Source organism: Pan troglodytes, chromosome 6 (genome assembly GCF_028858775.2).
Source record: "Pan troglodytes isolate AG18354 chromosome 6, NHGRI_mPanTro3-v2.0_pri, whole genome shotgun sequence".
NCBI lineage: Eukaryota > Metazoa > Chordata > Mammalia > Primates > Hominidae > Pan > Pan troglodytes.
In genome coordinates this window covers 96,723,600-96,741,579 of record NC_072404.2, presented here as the reverse complement: position 1 = coordinate 96,741,579, position 17,980 = coordinate 96,723,600, and the positions used below count along the sequence as shown (strand labels likewise).

Genomic DNA, 17,980 nt, shown 5'->3' with positions numbered 1-17,980 from the left:
TTGCAGTAATATCTAGCTATGATAACTCAATAAAATAATTTTCCGTAGAAAAGGATACAGTATGCCAGTGGCAAAGGAAAAGAATTTTGTCCAGTCTGGTAACACCTGGTAAGCCACTGACAATGGATTATCTCTGATTTCTTTGGCACACCTTAACTCCCCAAGAACTGTTTGTTTGCTGTAAACCTCAGACTATTCTGATATAACCCCATCTTTAGGTACTTGTCCTTTTGCCAAGGATCTTCTTATGTGATCCCTGCCCCTGCCTTCTAAGAAAAGAAAATGGAAAAAGAGGAAGAAAGAGAAGACATACACTGCCGCTTGAAGGAAATATAGTGGTGGGTATTATTTACGGGTCAGTATTAAGTGCTTTACATACATTATCTTATGAAATCTTTTCATCAACTATGAGGAAGAACAGTCTCCTGATAACAATACTCTTTTTTCTCTTATACCTTATTTCCTCAAGACCTAGGGGATGAGATATGTATTTTCCTTGTTCCTCATGGCTACCTCCAAACCATTTCTTCTTTCTTCCCCTTCAAAAACCTCCAGATCCTTTTACCTCTACGACCACTACTCTTTTATTGCTCTCATCTCCTGACCACACCCCTTTCAAAGTTTAGGGCTGGAAAAGAAAAAAGAAAATAAACCTGATGCCAAATTAATCAATAAATGGTTGGAAAGGGTGAGGGTGGCAGAAGGGTGCTACCTCACAATAAACCTGGCGGATATTTGAGCAGAAAACTGAATGGAGTGAGAAAGTACGCCATGTAAATACCCGCAGAAGTGTTTCAGGCAGAGGAAACAGCAAACACAAAGGCATTAGAATAAACATGGGTTGATCTGCTTAAAGGAAAACAAGGTCAGTGCAGCTGCGGCAGAGAGAAAAGGGTATAGTGGTAGATAAGGTTGAGACCCGATTATACTGGCCTCAGAAAGTGGTTTCCAGTATGATGGGAAGGAAACCAATGGACGGTTTTAAGCAAGGGAGTGATAATGTGGTCTCACTAAAAAGATCCCTCCAGCTGTTACATGGAGAACAGATTACAAGGGTGAAGAGAAGGTATGCCAAGTTAGGAGGTGACTAAAGTTGTCCAGGTGAGAACAATCTAAGAGAGATGGGATGATGGCTTTGACTGGGGCCTGATACTTGAAGGAGACAAGAGGTGAATTGTTTTCCTTTTAAGATGGAAGATATTACAGACTGGAACAATCAAGTAAAGAAAAAAAACTGATAAGCAGCAGAGAGAGAGGATAATGCAAAAGCAAGTTTCTTGACTAAGCAAGAGGAAGCGGGACTCAGCGCAGATATAGAAGAGTTGACCTTAGGAGTCAGAGGAGTTCATCTGTATTTTAAAAAGAAAAGAAAAGTATATGAATTTGCAGTAACATATTGCAAGGGGGTAGAGAATGGGCAAATATTTGAATCAGTATATTTTCACTGGTTGCAAAAACAAATTACTACTGACTTGGTAGCTTAAAACAACACAAATTTATTATCTTACAGGTCTAAGGACCAGAAATCTGAAATGTGTCTTACTGGGCTAAAACGAAGGTGCCATCAGGGCTATGTTCCTTCTAGAGGCTCTAGAAGAAAATTGGTTTCCTTCCTTTTTCCAGCTTTTAGAGGCTATCCACATTCCTTGGGCTCATGAACCCCTTCTTCCATCTTCAAAGCCATCAAGGGAAGATCATAACCTTCTCATACTGCCATCTCTTTGGTTCTCTCCTTTGCCTCCCTCTTCCATGAATAAGGACCCTTGTGATTATATACTTTGGGCACATGTGAATAATCCAGGATAACATCCCCATTTCAAGGTCAACTGACTAGCAACCTTAATTCCTCTTTACCATGTAACCTAACATATTAACAATTTCAGGGATTAGAAAGTAGACATCTATGGGGGACCATTATTCTGCCCATCACTGAAAGGCTGGTAAATGTCATGATGGGAAGATTGCTCATATCTGTTGTGAAAAACAAGAGTTTGTTAGCTAACAAGAAGGAGAGCGAAAGGCATAAAACAGTCTTCTCTGGAAGTGAAAGAATAAGCTAACCAAGGAAGAGAGCACCGTAGTGCTGGGGGCCAACTTGAGATTTAACTGAGATCATTAAGTAAGTTTTATGGTTTTCTCTGGCCAAGTAAATTGCTAGAGTAGGTATCTTTGATATGTAGAGAAAAGACAAATTAAATTTTAAACGATGTTTAGGTTTTACCACATCAGTACTGGGGAGAGGTAGCAAAGATTTGAATGTGTATGCCTGGGAGTAATGATGGTGAAGAACCAGAAAGAAGTGAAGACGGGGAAGTAGGAATGGAGCCATGAAGAGAGCAGTAGCATCATTAAACTGTAAATCACAATGTGGCCAAAGGAACAGCTGAGTTGGAGTACTGAAAGATGTAGTTTCCTAGAGCTATAAACTGAAGGAAATGAGAGCCTATGGATCGTCTACAATTGAAAGCTAAAATCATCAAGAATATGACTGAGGTAGTAATGGAAAGAAAGACAGGCACTGGAGCTAAAGCAATCAATAGATGAAGGGGAATGGGCAGGAGGAAAGTCACTGCAACAATGTAGTGGTGATATAACCTGAAGGCATTTTTTTTTCCCCAAAAAGGCTAAAATTGTTAAGGAAGAAGGGAAAACAGAAAGGGCAAAGGGAAACAAAAAGGATACCAACACCTCCCACAGGTCCTGTAGTGCTATATAAAAGAAAAAAAAAATTCCCCCTTGAGAGGGTACAGGGGAAGTAGTAAGCTTAATGAATAATCAAGCTTTAGTAACATCTTTTAGAGAAAAGGTTGAGGATATAATGGATTTTGCTGATCGTGAGCTCCAGAAAGTACAGCAGAAGGGTTTGGGGAAGTCGTGAGGGTAGATCAGAGCAATGGGAAATTTGGATCAAATTAGACCATGCACAAATCCGTGAATCCAGCTGACAAGGGATAACATGAGCAGTCTGGGCTTTTTGTGTAAATGTGGTAAACAGGGATGAAAGGTATGACTGAATTAGTCTTAATGCTCTCCTAGGGGGTAGGTAAAAACAAATAAATAAATAACAGGCCAGGTGCTGTGGCTCACACGTGTAATCCCAACACTTTGGGGGCTGAGGCGGGCAGATTGCTTGAGCTCAGGAGTTCAAGACCAGCCCGGGCAACATGGCAAAACTCGGTCTCTACAAAAAATACAAAAATTAGCCAGGTGTGGTGGCATGTGCCTGGTCCCAGCTACTCAGGAGGCGGAAGTGGGAGGACTGCTAGAGCCCAGGAGGTCGAGGTTGCAGTGAGCTGTGATCACACCACAGCATTCCACCCTAGGTGACAGACCAAAAAAAAAAAAAAAGACAAACAAAAAACAAAAAACTAGTTCTAATTATAGCCTCCTTATTGAGACTAACCTCAGTGGCTTAAATTCTGCCCATCCCATCAACACACATCATTTTTTCAATTTTCTCTCTCTCTTTTTTTTTTTTTTTTTGAGATGGAGTCTCACTCTGCCGCCCAGGCCGGAGTGCAGTGGCATGATCTCGGCTCACTGCAGCCTCCCACTCATAAGCTCAAGTGATTCTCCTGCCTCAGCTTCCCGCGTAGCTGGGATTACAGGTGCGAGCCACTGTGCCCAGCTAAATTTTTGTATTTTTAGTAGAGATGGGGTTTCACCATGTTGGCCAGGCTGGTCTCAAATTCCTGACCTCAGGTGATCTGCCCACCTAGGCCTCCCAAAGTGCTGGGATTACAGGCATGAGCCACCAGGCCTGGCCCAATTTTCACTTTACGCATGATAGATTCAATGGCCCCAGATTATTTCTCCCTTACAAAAACTTTAATCCTTCAGCCCCTCTTCCTTTGCACCTGCCCCTCCTACCCCTCACTGATGCTGAAGAAAAAAACACAGCATGTCATCTCGTCTAATTTTAAATGCATGAACACACATCTCAAATGGGCACTCAGCAGTGTTCAGTAACTCCATTATTTCCACAGCATGTTTGTTTTTTCCACTTTCCAAAAAGACTATTTCAAACCTCCTTTCTCCTCAAATCATCCACCCCAGTGGATGACCTCAGTTCTTATTTCACTAAAAACATAAGCAATAAAAAGTACCTCCTCATCTTCCTACAACAAAACTGGCCAATCTGTTTGCTTCTAGATTCACACTTTCTGCATTCCCTCCTAATTGCCTCTCTTCTTTGATCCTGTCAAAGACCAACCCCTCCACCTTTCTGCTCTTGATCCTCTTGGCTTTTACCTTCTCAATGACTTTGGCTCCTTATCTTCTCCCCTGCAAGATTATTTTTCCTCCTCTCCTGTAACAATGCCTATGATGTAATATCACAATCTTTAAAAAATTATTTTTGATCTCCCAGTGCACATCAAAACTTTTCTTGCAAGCATTATTTCCAAATGTTACCACCACTTCATCAATCTGCTTTCATCTCTTCCAGCTGGGGTTCCCTCTTCAACTTTCATTAAAACTGCTCTTGTCAAGGGCAACCTCTGTCCACATCATGTTTACATATCCAATGGTCACATTTTTACCTCATTTGACTTCTCAGAAGCATTAAACACTTCCTTCTCTTGGCCTCTGGGAGACCACTGTCCTTGTTTTCCTCCTACTTCCCTTGGTCTCCTTTGCTGCCTCCTCCTCCTCTGATTGGAAAATACAGTATTGAACCTGTGATAAGGATCAGCACTGATCATCTTTACATATGTCCCAAAAGTAACCTTGGCTACTCTTATGGATTTACAATTGCTTTCTATGCCTGGTAGTGATGACTCCTAAGTCTGTAATTTGCAGTCCTGAGCTATTCCCAAAACTACAAATCTTGAATCCAACTGCCTACGTACATTTCCACTTAGATGTCTAAAAGGCATCTTAAATTCAAGACGGTTTAAAGACCACTTGCTTCTCCTCCCTAAATCATCTCCTCCCAATATTTCCCACCTCATGAATCTACCTACGTACCCACCTACCCTGTTAGCTGCTCAAGCCAAATATGTTGAAGTAATCTCATTCCTATTTTTCTCTTATATCTTACAACCAATATATGAATATTCCTGCTAACCCAAAATCCAAAATACATCCAGAGTATAACTTCTCACCACTCCAATGCCATAATCCTAGTACAAGCCATTATCATGACTTACTTGGAATACAAGAACAACTTTCTAATTGACCTCCCTGCTTATAAACTTATCTCACCTCTAAAAGTCTACTCTTCAAACAGTAGGTAGAATGATCTTTTTTAAAGCATAAATCTGGTCACATCATTCTTTTTATCAAAACTCACTAATAGTTTCTGTTCACATTTTAAATGCAAGCCAAAAACCTTACCTTGTTTTATAAAGTACTATATGATCTACCTTCTAGTCACCTTTCCAATCTGGCCATCCAGCTCCCTCCTGTGTACTCTGCTCCATCCATACTGCCCTTTGAACCTGCCAAGTTTATTCCTGCCCAGAGCATTCTGCTCTCAACACGCACAAAAAGTAACAACAACAACAAAAGTGAACTAAACAAAAGAAAGCCAAAAAACTCTGCAGGTTCATCTTATCATTCAGATCCTTGGAGAGGCCTTCCCTGACTATCTAATATAAAATAGCCATGTAGTTACTAATCTTATTTGAACTCTCTGTATATTATTTGCCATGAATTCTGATTTTTTCATGTCTACCTCACACTTTATCCCTATCTCTACATGTCTTCACATGTAAGCCCCAAAATATAATAACTATGTCAGCTTCAATCACCATATCAAGAGATGCATTATTAATGAATCCCCATTTTACAAACTATAACCCAAAAGAGTTACCTTATCTAAGGATATACCTACTAAGCGATAAAGACAATTCAAAAGCAGGTCTATTGATATTAGTTCTCAACTGATATGCATATTTTCTCTTTTTGCTATTGCTCTTCTTACATTAATTTTATCTTGTTCATTTTTTCCATTCATATTTGCACATTAAACTTTAGACCATGCATAACTCAGTTTCCCTAATCTTTTAATTGTTTCACTGGTAACATCAAGGTAAATATATGTGGGCTTGAGGACATTAACTATCTCAAGCATGTAAAGAAGTTTACAAAGAAGAGTTGAGTTCTACATGAAAGTAAGCTCATACCCCTCATACTATGAGCATGATTGGCTATAAATATTTTACTTTTAAATAACATTTTATGTAAGAAAAAAATCCATTCACAATTATACTCTTCAGTAAGTGTAAACTGTGAAAAAAACAGTTACCACAGCAGAATTTTCCATTTCAAGATAAGCTAGGACACCAAGCAGAAACTGCCATTAAACTGCCAGTTTAAAAAAAAAATTGATGAGTCAATCTGAACTCATGTGTCTCTAAGAAGAGTGACTCCAAGCTGGGCATGGTGGCCCATGCCTGTAATCTCAGCACTTCTGGAGGCTGAGGCGGACAGACTGCTTGAGCCCAGTAGTTCGAGACTAGCCTGGGCATCATGGTGAAACTCCATCTCTATAAAAAATACACAATTAGCCAGGTATGGCAGTGCCTGCCTATAGTCCCAGCCACTCAGGAGGCTGAGGCAGGAGGACCACTTGTGCCCAGGAGGTGGAGGTTGCAGTGAGCTGAGATCGCAACCTGGGCAACAGAGTGAGACCCTGTCTCAAACAAAATGAAAAAAAAAAAAAGGAAGAGTGACTCCAGGCTTTTACCTCATATAAGGTGGAGGGACAAGCAGACTCACAGGGAGACTGTGGCATGATAAGCACATATAAGCAAACACTCAAAAAGACAATTCAGGTAATAAAAAATGAGGGTAGAAAGAGAAGCATCCAGATCATATGTTTCAGGATTTTCTTAATACTCTGATTCTACTCTTCAAGTAAACTTTAAACTTTCAAATGATGAAATATAAGCATCAGGTTTGTGTTGAACCATGTAAGATACATTTAGAAAATCCGTTCCCATAAATTACATCTAATCAGAATGATTCAAATATAAGGCTCACAGAAAACCTTTCTTTGTCAAAGTCCTAAAAGTAATATTCTTCAAAAGTGTATGTTCCATCATGTCATAGTAGGCTACCCAAATTCCAGTGCCTTTACTAAAAACGATATCTGCATTTTTACTTACCAGTCCTAAAATAATTCATAATGGAGTCTCTAGTAATTCCTGGAACCTTGCAGGTAGAAAATAGCATTCGGAATTGATTCATATCTAGAGGAGTATTTCCAACTTTATGAACAGGCACTTTTTCTCTATTAAAAAAAGGATTTTGATCAAAAAGTCATTATAAAATTTAAAAACCAGCCACAACTGAAGTGTTCATCCCCAAATAAGTAAATTAAGCTTCTCAACATTTTGCTACCTGAGACTTCAGGTAAGCCTGTTACTAAATTCACATGTGTCCTTACTTTCTTAATAGCTGCCAGTAGTTCAAGTTATGCCAAAGAGTTATACTTCCTCTTTCTAATTGAGTCCCTTCCTTTGGAGGCCAGTAGTGTTCAAAATGAGCTGCAGGACCCGCAAAGTTGACATTCAATTGTGATGGTATACGAACATCCAGATAGGCAACATTCAGCCACCACTCTTCCAGCTAAAAGAAATTGAGAACATCAGCTTAATGTTCTTCATAATACATGAATGTGTAACTACTGGGAATTTTAAAAAGCAAGCTATATTTGTTCTTTAATTATTCTTCAACATTTAAAAACATGTTTTTTGGCTGGGCAAGGTGACTCACACCTATAATCCCAGCACTTTGGGAGGCCAAGGTGGGAGGATCACTTGAGTCCAGGACCTAGAGGCCAGCCTGGGCAACATAGAAAGACCCTGTCTCTACAAAAAAAAAAAAATTAATTAGCTGGGCCTGCATGTAGTCTTAGCTACTCAAGAGGCTGAGGCAGGAGGATCACCTGAGCCCAGGAGTTCAAGGCTGCAGTGAGCTATGATTGCACCACTGCACTCCAGCCTTGGTGACAGAGAAAGACCCTGTCTCAAAAATAAATAAATAAAAACATGTTTTCTTGTTTTAAATCATCATAGATATTGAGAAATGTTATTGTGATAATTTCTTTTCAGCGGGGAGCTATAGGATCTTAGGGATTATTTGTTTTAACTACACTATCAAAAACGAGTATCAAGAAAGCACCAAAAGATACCTTCAGAAATATCATTGTATTGTAGTCACAAGTATGCAATAAAGTACATAGGTGTTTCTTCAGAGTACTTGGGGCATAATAGATAATCAATAAATCCTTACCTAATAATAACAGTTATTAAGGCATTAACAATTTTCCTTTTCCAAACAAAAACTGCAATACTAAATCAGAAATATAAAAACTGGCTGGGCATAGTGGCTCACACCTGTAATCCCAGCACTTTGGGAGGCGGAGGCAGGCAGATCACTTGAGGCCAGGAATTTGAGACCAGCCTGGCCAACATGGCAAAACCCTATCTCTACAAAAAATACAAAAATCAGTTGGGTGTGGTGGTGCGCACCTGCAATTCCAGGTGCATGGGAGACTGAGGCATGAGAATAGCTTGAACCCAGGAGGCAGAGGTTGCAGTGAGCCGAGACTGCACCACTGCACTTAAGCCTGGGCAACAGAGCAAGACTCTGTCTCCAAAAAATAAATAAATAAAACAAATAAATAAAAGTTTTCAGTAGGCTTCAAAGTAATTTAGATTTTTCACAGACACTGTTTTCTATGTGTCCCTCTTTCACAATATGCAATTGAATTCCATGCATAAGTAAGCACATCTTATCAAATTACCTGGAGTCTTGTTGGAAGAAAGTGATGTTATAAACTATAATTAGTAATTCAGAAAGAGACATAAACAAAAAAGATACAGATAAAACAACAACTTCTTTACCTTTACCCCTCTTTAATTAAAACAACTCAAGGCTCAAAATTGAGAACAAAGGAATCCGGAAGTGTGAAATTTTATTATTCCATCACAGATATAAATGGTTCATCAAAAAAAATCAGCTTGCTTTTTATTTCTAAAACTAAATGATAGGTACAATAATTATTTCTAGACTAAGGCAATGCTTTTGAATTATACAACCTCATCCTCTGATTCATAGTAGAGAAGTACAGAAATGGTTGAGCTGAAGAAGTTAAAGAACTTTGTGGAAAATTATTGAGACCTTCAATAATTATTATACTAGCTTCCTCAATTTATCTAACTGAAATATACAATATACATAACCATTCTCCACTCTGATTTTTAATGATTCCCTTTCTCCATTGTACTACGAAAATATTTCTATGCCACCTATGTGACATGTCTATTTTAGTGTTTCTGATTTTTCAAGCTAGTCACCTGGACAAAATGTTTTCCTTCAGCATGGTCTACAGATTACCTGCAGCCAAACCACATGAAGTGATTGTTAAAATAAGAATCTCTGGGCCTCATTCCAGCCATGTGAATCAGAATCACTTATCCCAGCAAATCTGCATTTTAACAAGTTCCCGAATCCACCCACTGAAAACTCCCAAAGTTAAGTGATTCATTCCTTCTTTTGGATTATGAAAATAACAATAATAACTGTAAAAATTTTTACAGCAATAATTTAAAAATAAAAACTATGCACTTTTTATTTATCATTCTTTAAACATCATCAATTATTCAATTATAACAACAAATACCCAATTTCTTTTTCCTTTTGCTCTTTCGAGCAATTTCTGGTGCAATTTTTCTCCAATCCCACTTTGAAATTTTTGAACGATTTCTTCAGTTTTCTTATATTCTTCTTGATTTGCAAATGGTTTCACTAGAAAGGAAAAATACGTATTAAGGTATTTAGACCAAGTACCACCAACTCACCTCTATTATTACTAACTTATGCAAATCTTAAGACTCAGATATGTAAAACACAGTACTGTATTAAATATCAGAGCAGAACAATAAAATTAAGAGTTGACAACATGAAAGTGGCGGAAAAGAAACAAAAGATTTGGAAATCCTTGCTTGAGAGAATGGGATTAGCAAGTCGGGAGGGAGCCAGGGAGATGGGCAAAGGACTGTATTTTTCATCACAAGCCTATTTACACTATCTGGCTTTTCAAACTCTGGAAAAATTAACATAAAGAGAGAAAAAAAGTTGGATATTTTAAGGACATGGTTGACTCGAACAACACGAGTTTGAACTGCACAGGTCCATTCATACCTAATAAAAGTTGATAACGAGTGTGCTTGCCTCTCCTGTCCCTACTTCCACCTCCTCTACCACCTCTGAGACAGCAAGACCAGTCCCTCCTCTTCCTCCACCTACTCAACATGAAAACCATCAGGATGAAGATTTTTATGATGATCTACTTCCACTTAATGGATAATAAATATATTTTTCTCTTCCTTATCATTTTTTAATAACATTTGCTTTACTCTAACTTAAATAATTCAGAAAATAATACATATAACATAAAAATATCTGTTAATCAACTGTTTACGTTATAAAGTTGTACTTGAATTTCCTTTCTTTTTTTTTTTTTTTTTGAGATGGAGTCTCGCTCTGTCGCCCAGGCTGGAGTGCAGTGGCGTAATCTCAGCTCACTGCAAGCTCCGCCTCCCGGGTTCACACCATTCTCCTGCCTCAGCCTCCCGAGTAGCTGGGAATACAGGCACCCGCCACCACTCCCAGCTCTTTTTTTTTCTGTATTTTTAGTAGAGACGGGGTTTCACTGTGTTAGCCAGGATGGTCTCGATCTCCTGACCTCGTGATCTGCCCGCCTCTGCCTCCCAAAGTGCTAGGATTACAGGCGTGAGGCACTGCGCACGGCCTGTACTTGGATTTTCTAATACACATGGGTCAGCACCACCAGCTCTGCTTTGTTCAAGAGTCACCTATACTTTATTACAAGTCTAGATAAAGAAGCAATTAAACCTTCAACTTCTAACAGTGTTGTTAAGGAAGCAGGAGCTTAGGAGAGCCAGAGTAATGCCGTTTTAATTTCAGCTCCATCTGGAGACTAACAAGGCACAATTCCTTGCTGGTCATGACCCACATTAAGAAGATATTTACAGTTGAGTGAACAGCCTATAGATACCTACAAGGACACACTCCTAAGCAGCAGAAAGTCCAGGTATCCCAATACCCATAACAATATATGTTTTCAAGATAATTACAGTTATGTTTGGATGTATTTACACACTAAAATGTCAAGGATAGTTTTATTTAAATCAATAGAATAATAAATTGTGTCATGTTGTCTGCTCACCCACATGTAGACGTAGCTTAGTTTAGTCTTTATATAGATAAAGGCTCTATATAAGAAAAACTTAAAATAAGGATGGTGCCTTCCTTTGCTTGCCCTCTGAGGACGCTCTACTCTGCAATGGAGTAGCTTTCAATAAGCTGTCTCTTCTCACTGCACTCTGCAACTCACCTTGAATTCCTTCCCGCGTGAGATCCAAGAACCCTCTCTTAGCGTCTGGATCAAGACCCCTTATCTGGTAGCATGTTCTGGTGACTACAAAGGGACATTAGGATGAGATCCCATGCCGAGGAGATTCAGCCTGCACAGCACTAATTGGCCACCTCTGATAAATGGGGTCTGTCTTGGCATCCTATCAAGGATAGTATTTCTAGCCCAATGGGGTTAGAGTCTCTAGGGTATAATATTTGGGTTAGAGTCCCAGCCCAATGGGGTGAGAGTCCCTGGGGTATAATAAAAATTAAAGTAGCCTTGCAAGATGTATGCCAGTATATGCTTTGGACTAATCCACTTTGTCCCCTTTGCCAGATATGGGAAAGCTATACTTCTCATCATTTCCCAACTTGTTGCCTTTGCTTTACTGCAGCTTTACAGTGGCCCCTATGGCCAGCCCAGAGGTTTACTGCATTCACTTTCCACACTTGCCTTCTGACTGTCACCTTTTCGTTTGCTTTGTCATGTCTCAGGATAGCATGGGGAACCTGAGGACTTACAAGATTTGTTCTTGATATATATATTTTGAGACAGAGTCTCGCTCTATCGCCCAGGCTGGAGTGCAATGGTGCAATCTTGGCTCACAGCAACCTCCGCCTCCCAGGTTCAGGCGATTCTCCTGCCTCAGCCTCCCAAGTAGCTAGAATTACAGGCACCCACCACCACGCCCAGCTAATTTTTGTATTTTTAGTAGAGACAAGGTTTCACCATCTTGGCCAAGCTGGTCTTGAATCCTGACCTCAGGTGATCTGCCCACTTTGGCCTCCCAAAGTACTGGGATTACAGACATGAGCCACTGTGCCCAGCCTGTTCTTGCTATATCTTAAACATTGCAGGACTCAGATGCTTTTACACCCCACGTTAAAACAGGCAGAAATCTTTATCTGCTTGCCCCCTGTGGAAACCTGGAGTCTCATTCTCTTATCTGAAGTTTCAGCCTGTTATCATTCTGGTGGTTACTTTTGCCCTGCAACTATGAAATTAAACAGAGTCTTCTAAAGCTCTCTATTTTTCTCTTCTTTTCTGCCTGATTTGAATCTGTTATTATTAGTCTACTAGTATTGAAATAAAACTTGATGTTTAGGTTACTTAGAGATTTTGTTTTTCTTGTACAGTTCAACCAGAACTGTAAAAGAAATGTACATGTTAGAAACTCATTTGAAACTGAAAAACAAAATGTGAAAAGGCAAAACAAACAAACAAAAACAAAAATAAAAAACCCTCAAACTTTCATGAAGACTACTTTACCCAAAATTTTGGTCTATGGCTTTCCTGGCATGACTCACTGGATGTCTGGGTCATTTCCAATTAAGAAATGTTTATAATATGGGAAACATGTTTCTAAAATGTTGGCAGCCTGGGCAACATGGTGAAACCCCATCTCTACAAAAGATACAAAAATTAGCAGGGCATGGTGGCACCTGCCTGCAGTCCCAGCTACTCAGGAGGCTGAGGTTGGAGGATCACCTGAGCTGGGGAGGTCAAGGCTGCAGTGACCTGTGACTACACCACTGCACTCCAGCCTGGGTAACAGTGAGATCTCATCTCAGAAAAATAAAATAAAATAAAATTGTGGAATGATTTTATCTATAAAATGCTAACATCTGACAAATAGTTCTAGGTTTCTTGCTTCCTAAGTTTTTGGATTCATGTATAGGTGAGTGCTCTTTGTTGTCTCTTCCTTTCCCTTTGTTGTCCCTTTTCCTTTCTGCAATATACTTTGCAATATACTCAGCCTTCTAAGCCCCAGGAGACACAGGAATACTCATATTCCCCAGGTTGAGGTTAGAGGCCCTACCCAGAGTTGGATAACCTATTTGAGTCTCAGAGTTGTATTTGTCAGTACCTACTGTTTCTTAATCGGCTGTTATTTGCTGTCTGTGTCTCACTAGTGACACATGTCGCCCTGTGCTTGCATGCCCTAAAGTTTACACCTGTCATTTTTTTCTGGTCTTGATGATTTTCATTCTTTGGGTTATTTAATTCAGCATCTCTCAATTGAGGGAAGTGAACATTCTCCAAGTTGAAAAATAATAATGATTTTATATAATTTAGAGCTTATTTAAAATTTACCTATGAAAGAAGGTAAAAAGGAACAAGTAGGGAGAGATGTGAAGAAAGTTATGAATATAAAAATGTATTTTTGGCCGGGCCCAGTGGCTCATGTCTGTAACACCAGCACGTTGGGAGGCCAAGGCAGGTGGATTGCTTCAGGGCAGGAGTTCAAGACCAGCCTGGGCAACATGGCAAAGCTCCATTTCTACAAAAAATACAAAAATTAGCCTGGTGTGGTGGTACATGTCTATAATCCCAGCTACTTGGGAGGCTGAGGTGGGAGGATCACTTGAGCCTGGGCTGTCAAGGCTGCAATGAGCCGTGAATTTGCCACTGCACTCTAGCCTGGGCAAGAGAGCGAGGCCCTATCTCAAAAAAAAAAAAAAAATACATATTTTTGGTAAGAAAGGTTATACAGAAGGGAATACTTTTGTATGAAAAAGTATCTTGTATGGTAAATTTTTGTCCTAAAGTAAAATGACTGATTATTTAGGAAAGAGAGAAGTTTAGAACAAGTCAGAAAGTCCAAGCATGTCATAGACGGTTTGTGTAAGTCATGATAAGATTTGTGAAGGGGAATTCATGAAAGGAATTTTGTATGTGATTAAATTGGTTACAGTGAAAAGAAAATCATTTATAAATAAGTCTTTCTAAATTTTGGTCCCCGATGTTAAAACAAGATTTTTTTATGGTATTAATCTGCTCTTAATAAAATTACAAGAAATTTTACTTTTACTTTTATAAACTGTTTCTTTTAAAAAGTCTCAGAATCATATCCCAGAAGTTCAACTTTTACTGTGTCTCACTGCTTTTTGCTTTTTTGAGGTCTGAGATAATTCTTTCCTTCAGCTTTCTCATCAACTTTTTTTTTCTCCAGTTCTAATTTTACTGTTGTTATGAGCTAACGCTAAAATATTTTATCTTGAAGGTCTAGAAAAGCAATGTTTACCTCTAGTATAACTTGATTCTGTACTTTTGGCTTTTAAAATACATCTAAATTGTCAATGTAATCAAAAAACTAATGCTGTTCCTAAGAGTGAGGTAATCCTCTGCTATACTCATAACCTTGAATATACTCTTCCTAGGTCCAGTTAAATCCAAGCACTTTTTTCATCAGGTTTGATGTCCAGGTTATCTAAATGGGCTTCCCATAAGGAGAAGTAGTCACACTGCAGAATTTTTCTTTGCCTTTTTGGTAACTGTCTTAAGAAACAAGATTGTATAATTCCTATGCTGTCTTTATTAGGTTTTTTTGGTTGCCAAAACTAAGATTTAAAAGGCTTAAGGTTTTTACATCATGTAACCTTCTGTATTGCCTCTAAAGCATTTTCATTATCACTTTGGCTAAATGAGTAACTATTATTTTACAATGACCTCTGCTTCTGTTTTGATCAAATGTTTTCAGCCTTTTAACATGTTTAATAAACAGCCTCAAAATCAAAATCCTAAATTAAGTCTCTGACTTAGCCTTATTGCTGGGATTTATTAAAGTTATAAAAATTAATCACTACAAGACTGTAGAATCTTTTTACAGCTTTTAGTCACACCATGAACTCCATTATCACCATAATATAGTTTGGATGTCCCCTCCAAATCTCATGTTGAAATGTAACGCCCAGTGTTGGAGGTGGGGCCTGGTGGGAGGTGGCTGAATCATGGGAGCAGAGCCCTCAAGAATGGCTTGGGCTGTCTCCTTGGTGACAAGTGAGCCCTCACTCTGATTTCACACCAGATCTGGTTGTTTAAAAGTGTGTGGCACCTCTTCCTCACTGTCACTCTCTCTTTCTTGCTCTTGTTTTCACCATGTGAAGTGTGTGCTCCTGCTTCACCTTCTGCCATGATTGTAAGGTTCCTGAGGACTTTCCAGAAGCAGATACCAGCACTATGCTTCCTGTATAGCCTGCAGAACTGTGAGCCAATTAAACTTCTTTTTTGAAAATAAATTACCCAGTCTCAGGTATTTCTTTATATCAATGCAAAAATGGCCTAACACATACCACCTCCACCCTGATAATTATATATACTAGAAAAGAATCAGTTAAAGGGCCAGGCGTAGTGGCTCACACCTGTAATCCCAGCATGTTGGGAACTGGAGGCGGGCGGATCACTTGAGGTCAGGAGTTTGAGACTAGCCTGGCCAACTTGACAAAACCCCATCTCTACTAAAACTACAAAAAGTTAGCTGGGCATGGTGGTGCATGACTGTAATCCCAGCTACTCAGGATGCTAAGTTGAGAGAATTGCTTAAACCCAGGGAGCAGAGGTTGCAGTGAGCTGAGATTGCACCAATGCACTCCAGCCTGGGCAACGGAACGAGACCATGTTTCAAAATAAAAATAAAAATAAAAGAAAAAAAGTCCGTTAAAGGACTCCCTCTAGTTCCTTAAAAGGGTCCTTATCAAGTGTTATTAACTAATCCTTGTGCCTTACAGTTACAGGGCTTTGACTCCTGAGTACATATAGCTCATCTAAAGAAGGCACTGACTCCTGCCAGTATCTGATAGCAAGCTGAAGCTAATCAAAGCCTTGTCTTTAGACCTGGACAATCAAAGTAAACTATTTTCATGAGACCTACAGACAGAGACATAGGGACAGGCCTGTATTCAAAACATTAAGATTTATTTAATAATTTTGCCTATATCTGAATATAATTTTCTATGCCTTGATATTAAATAATTTAAGTATTTGGCTACATATGGGCTTCTTTTCATGTCATTCTCATAACTAGGTAGGGCTTATGACATTTTTGTTTAAAACATTAATTCCTTATGTTTTGTTTTCCTCCATAATTTGAAACTATTTAGTCCTTCCAGGCCCAGAGACTACCACATGAGATTGTAAGGGCTTGTTCTGGTGAATAAAATCAATTCAGACCCTCCAAATCAAGGTCAGGCAAACTGCCTCTATAGCTGAACAAAATGTTGTATTTTATATGGCTAATTTCTACAAGTCAAGATTAAAATAGCTTAATGTATAGAATTTATAAATAAGTAAATTTTATAACCCTGCCATTTGGCTTTTGGCTCTTATGTTGCTTAAAAGGGGTTTTAAGGTTAAGGAGTGCCTGCCCACCTCCATTCCCATCTGGCCTAGAAAGTTTAATTGGCCATAAGTCTTTTGTTTAAGTCCCTTGGCCCTAGCGGTCCCACCAAGGGACATGATGGATCCAGGGCAGGTAGCACACCACCCTGACATCAATATTGGACAAAATAAGAGCTTGGCCATTGATGGCATACCTTAACAAAAAAAAGGGGAACTATAAACTAAAATAAATAAGTTTTTAAAAGTTCTAAGCCCTTTCCCAACAAAATGGACCCTCTTCTTGGCCAAAGGGCATCCAAAACACCTGAAAACTAATTCAGGCCATGAGGGGAAGCAGGGAGATTGGACATGACTTGCCATATCTTTCCTCTTCTTGGAATTCAGTCACAACTGACTAGCTTAGCATTAAAATAGAAATCATAAGATTGACAAAACAGACTCTTTATGGCAATAAAATACCAAATTATAAATAGAATCTAAGATCACGTAAGGCAAGGGTTAAGTCTCTATCGCAGGGTAAACAGTCATATGTTACATGCACGTTTGTTCAATATTCATGTGTCAGAACCACCTCCATAAATAGTCATAACTCTGCTGTTCAACCAGGTGACTTAGTCATATTAAAGACTTGGAAAGAAGGACCTCCTATAGACAACTTTCTCCAAAGTGGAAAGGACCCTATCGAGTGCTTCTAAGTACCTCTAGTGGAGTAAGGGAATAAACACTTGGGTACACTCATCCAAAATTAAACCTGCCTCTCATAAACTCCCACAGGCATTCAACGTGGTGACCACTGTTCCAGCATACTCTTGTGAGCCAATAAAGAATCCTGTGGCTTCTCTTCAAAAAAAGAATCCATCCAGTGGATAAGTACTACTCTCAAAATGAAATTACTAGTTTTAATATTAAACTTGATCTATTATAATATTGGAGCTAATTTGTTTACAGAATGGGCACAAACTACGGCCTCCCTTCTAAACCAGAAAAACTGTTGGGTACGCAGTGAATTACCTCTTTCATCAACCTCAGGCTTACCTTGGCATATCAAATAGGCTAATTTAAGCCATTCCAATTCCAATGAATGGTTTATAAGAGATAAATGCTTTTCTTTTCTTTTTTTTTTTTTTTTTTTTTTTTTTTGAGATGGAGTTTCGCTCTGTTGTCCAGGCTGGAATGCAATGGCACAATCGTGGCTCGCTGCAAGCTCCGCCTCCTGGGTTCACGCCATTCTCCTGTCTCAGGCTCCTGAGTAGCTGGGACTACAAGGGCCCGCCACCACGCCTGGCTAATTTTTTTGCATTTTTAGTAGAGACGGGGTTTCACCGTGTTAGCCAGGATGGTCTCGATCTCCTGATCCCGTGATCAACCCGCCTCAGTCTCCCAAAGTGCTGGGATTACAGGTGTGAGCTACCATGCCTAGCCAATACTTTGCTTTTCTAATATATCAAAAAGACACCAGCCACTATCCTT

At 39.2% G+C, this 17,980-nt stretch overlaps 1 protein-coding gene and 1 long non-coding RNA gene across 5 annotated transcripts in view; one reads left to right on the top strand and one right to left on the bottom strand.

Annotated features, from left to right (window-relative positions):
- CROT (carnitine O-octanoyltransferase) overlaps positions 1-17,980 on the bottom strand; it is a 54,238-nt gene that overhangs the window by 30,831 nt on the left and 5,427 nt on the right. For 3 of the 4 annotated variants that reach the window (XM_519181.6, XM_016957670.3, XM_054655909.2), the window contains exons 4-6: positions 9,635-9,759; positions 7,394-7,575; positions 7,113-7,237 (exon numbers count right to left, since the gene is read on the bottom strand). In XM_519181.6, the coding sequence (XP_519181.2) occupies positions 7,113-7,237; positions 7,394-7,575; positions 9,635-9,759 (432 nt within the window). Of the gene's footprint in view, positions 1-7,112; positions 7,238-7,393; positions 7,576-9,634; positions 9,760-11,371; positions 11,456-17,980 lie in introns of all 4 variants that reach the window. The other variant, XM_016957671.3, reaches the window with a different exon arrangement.
- LOC112209790 (uncharacterized) lies at positions 256-17,372 on the top strand. The gene is made up of 3 exons (XR_002944678.3): positions 256-338; positions 15,280-15,378; positions 17,285-17,372. It is a non-coding gene; the product is annotated as an uncharacterized LOC112209790 (long non-coding RNA).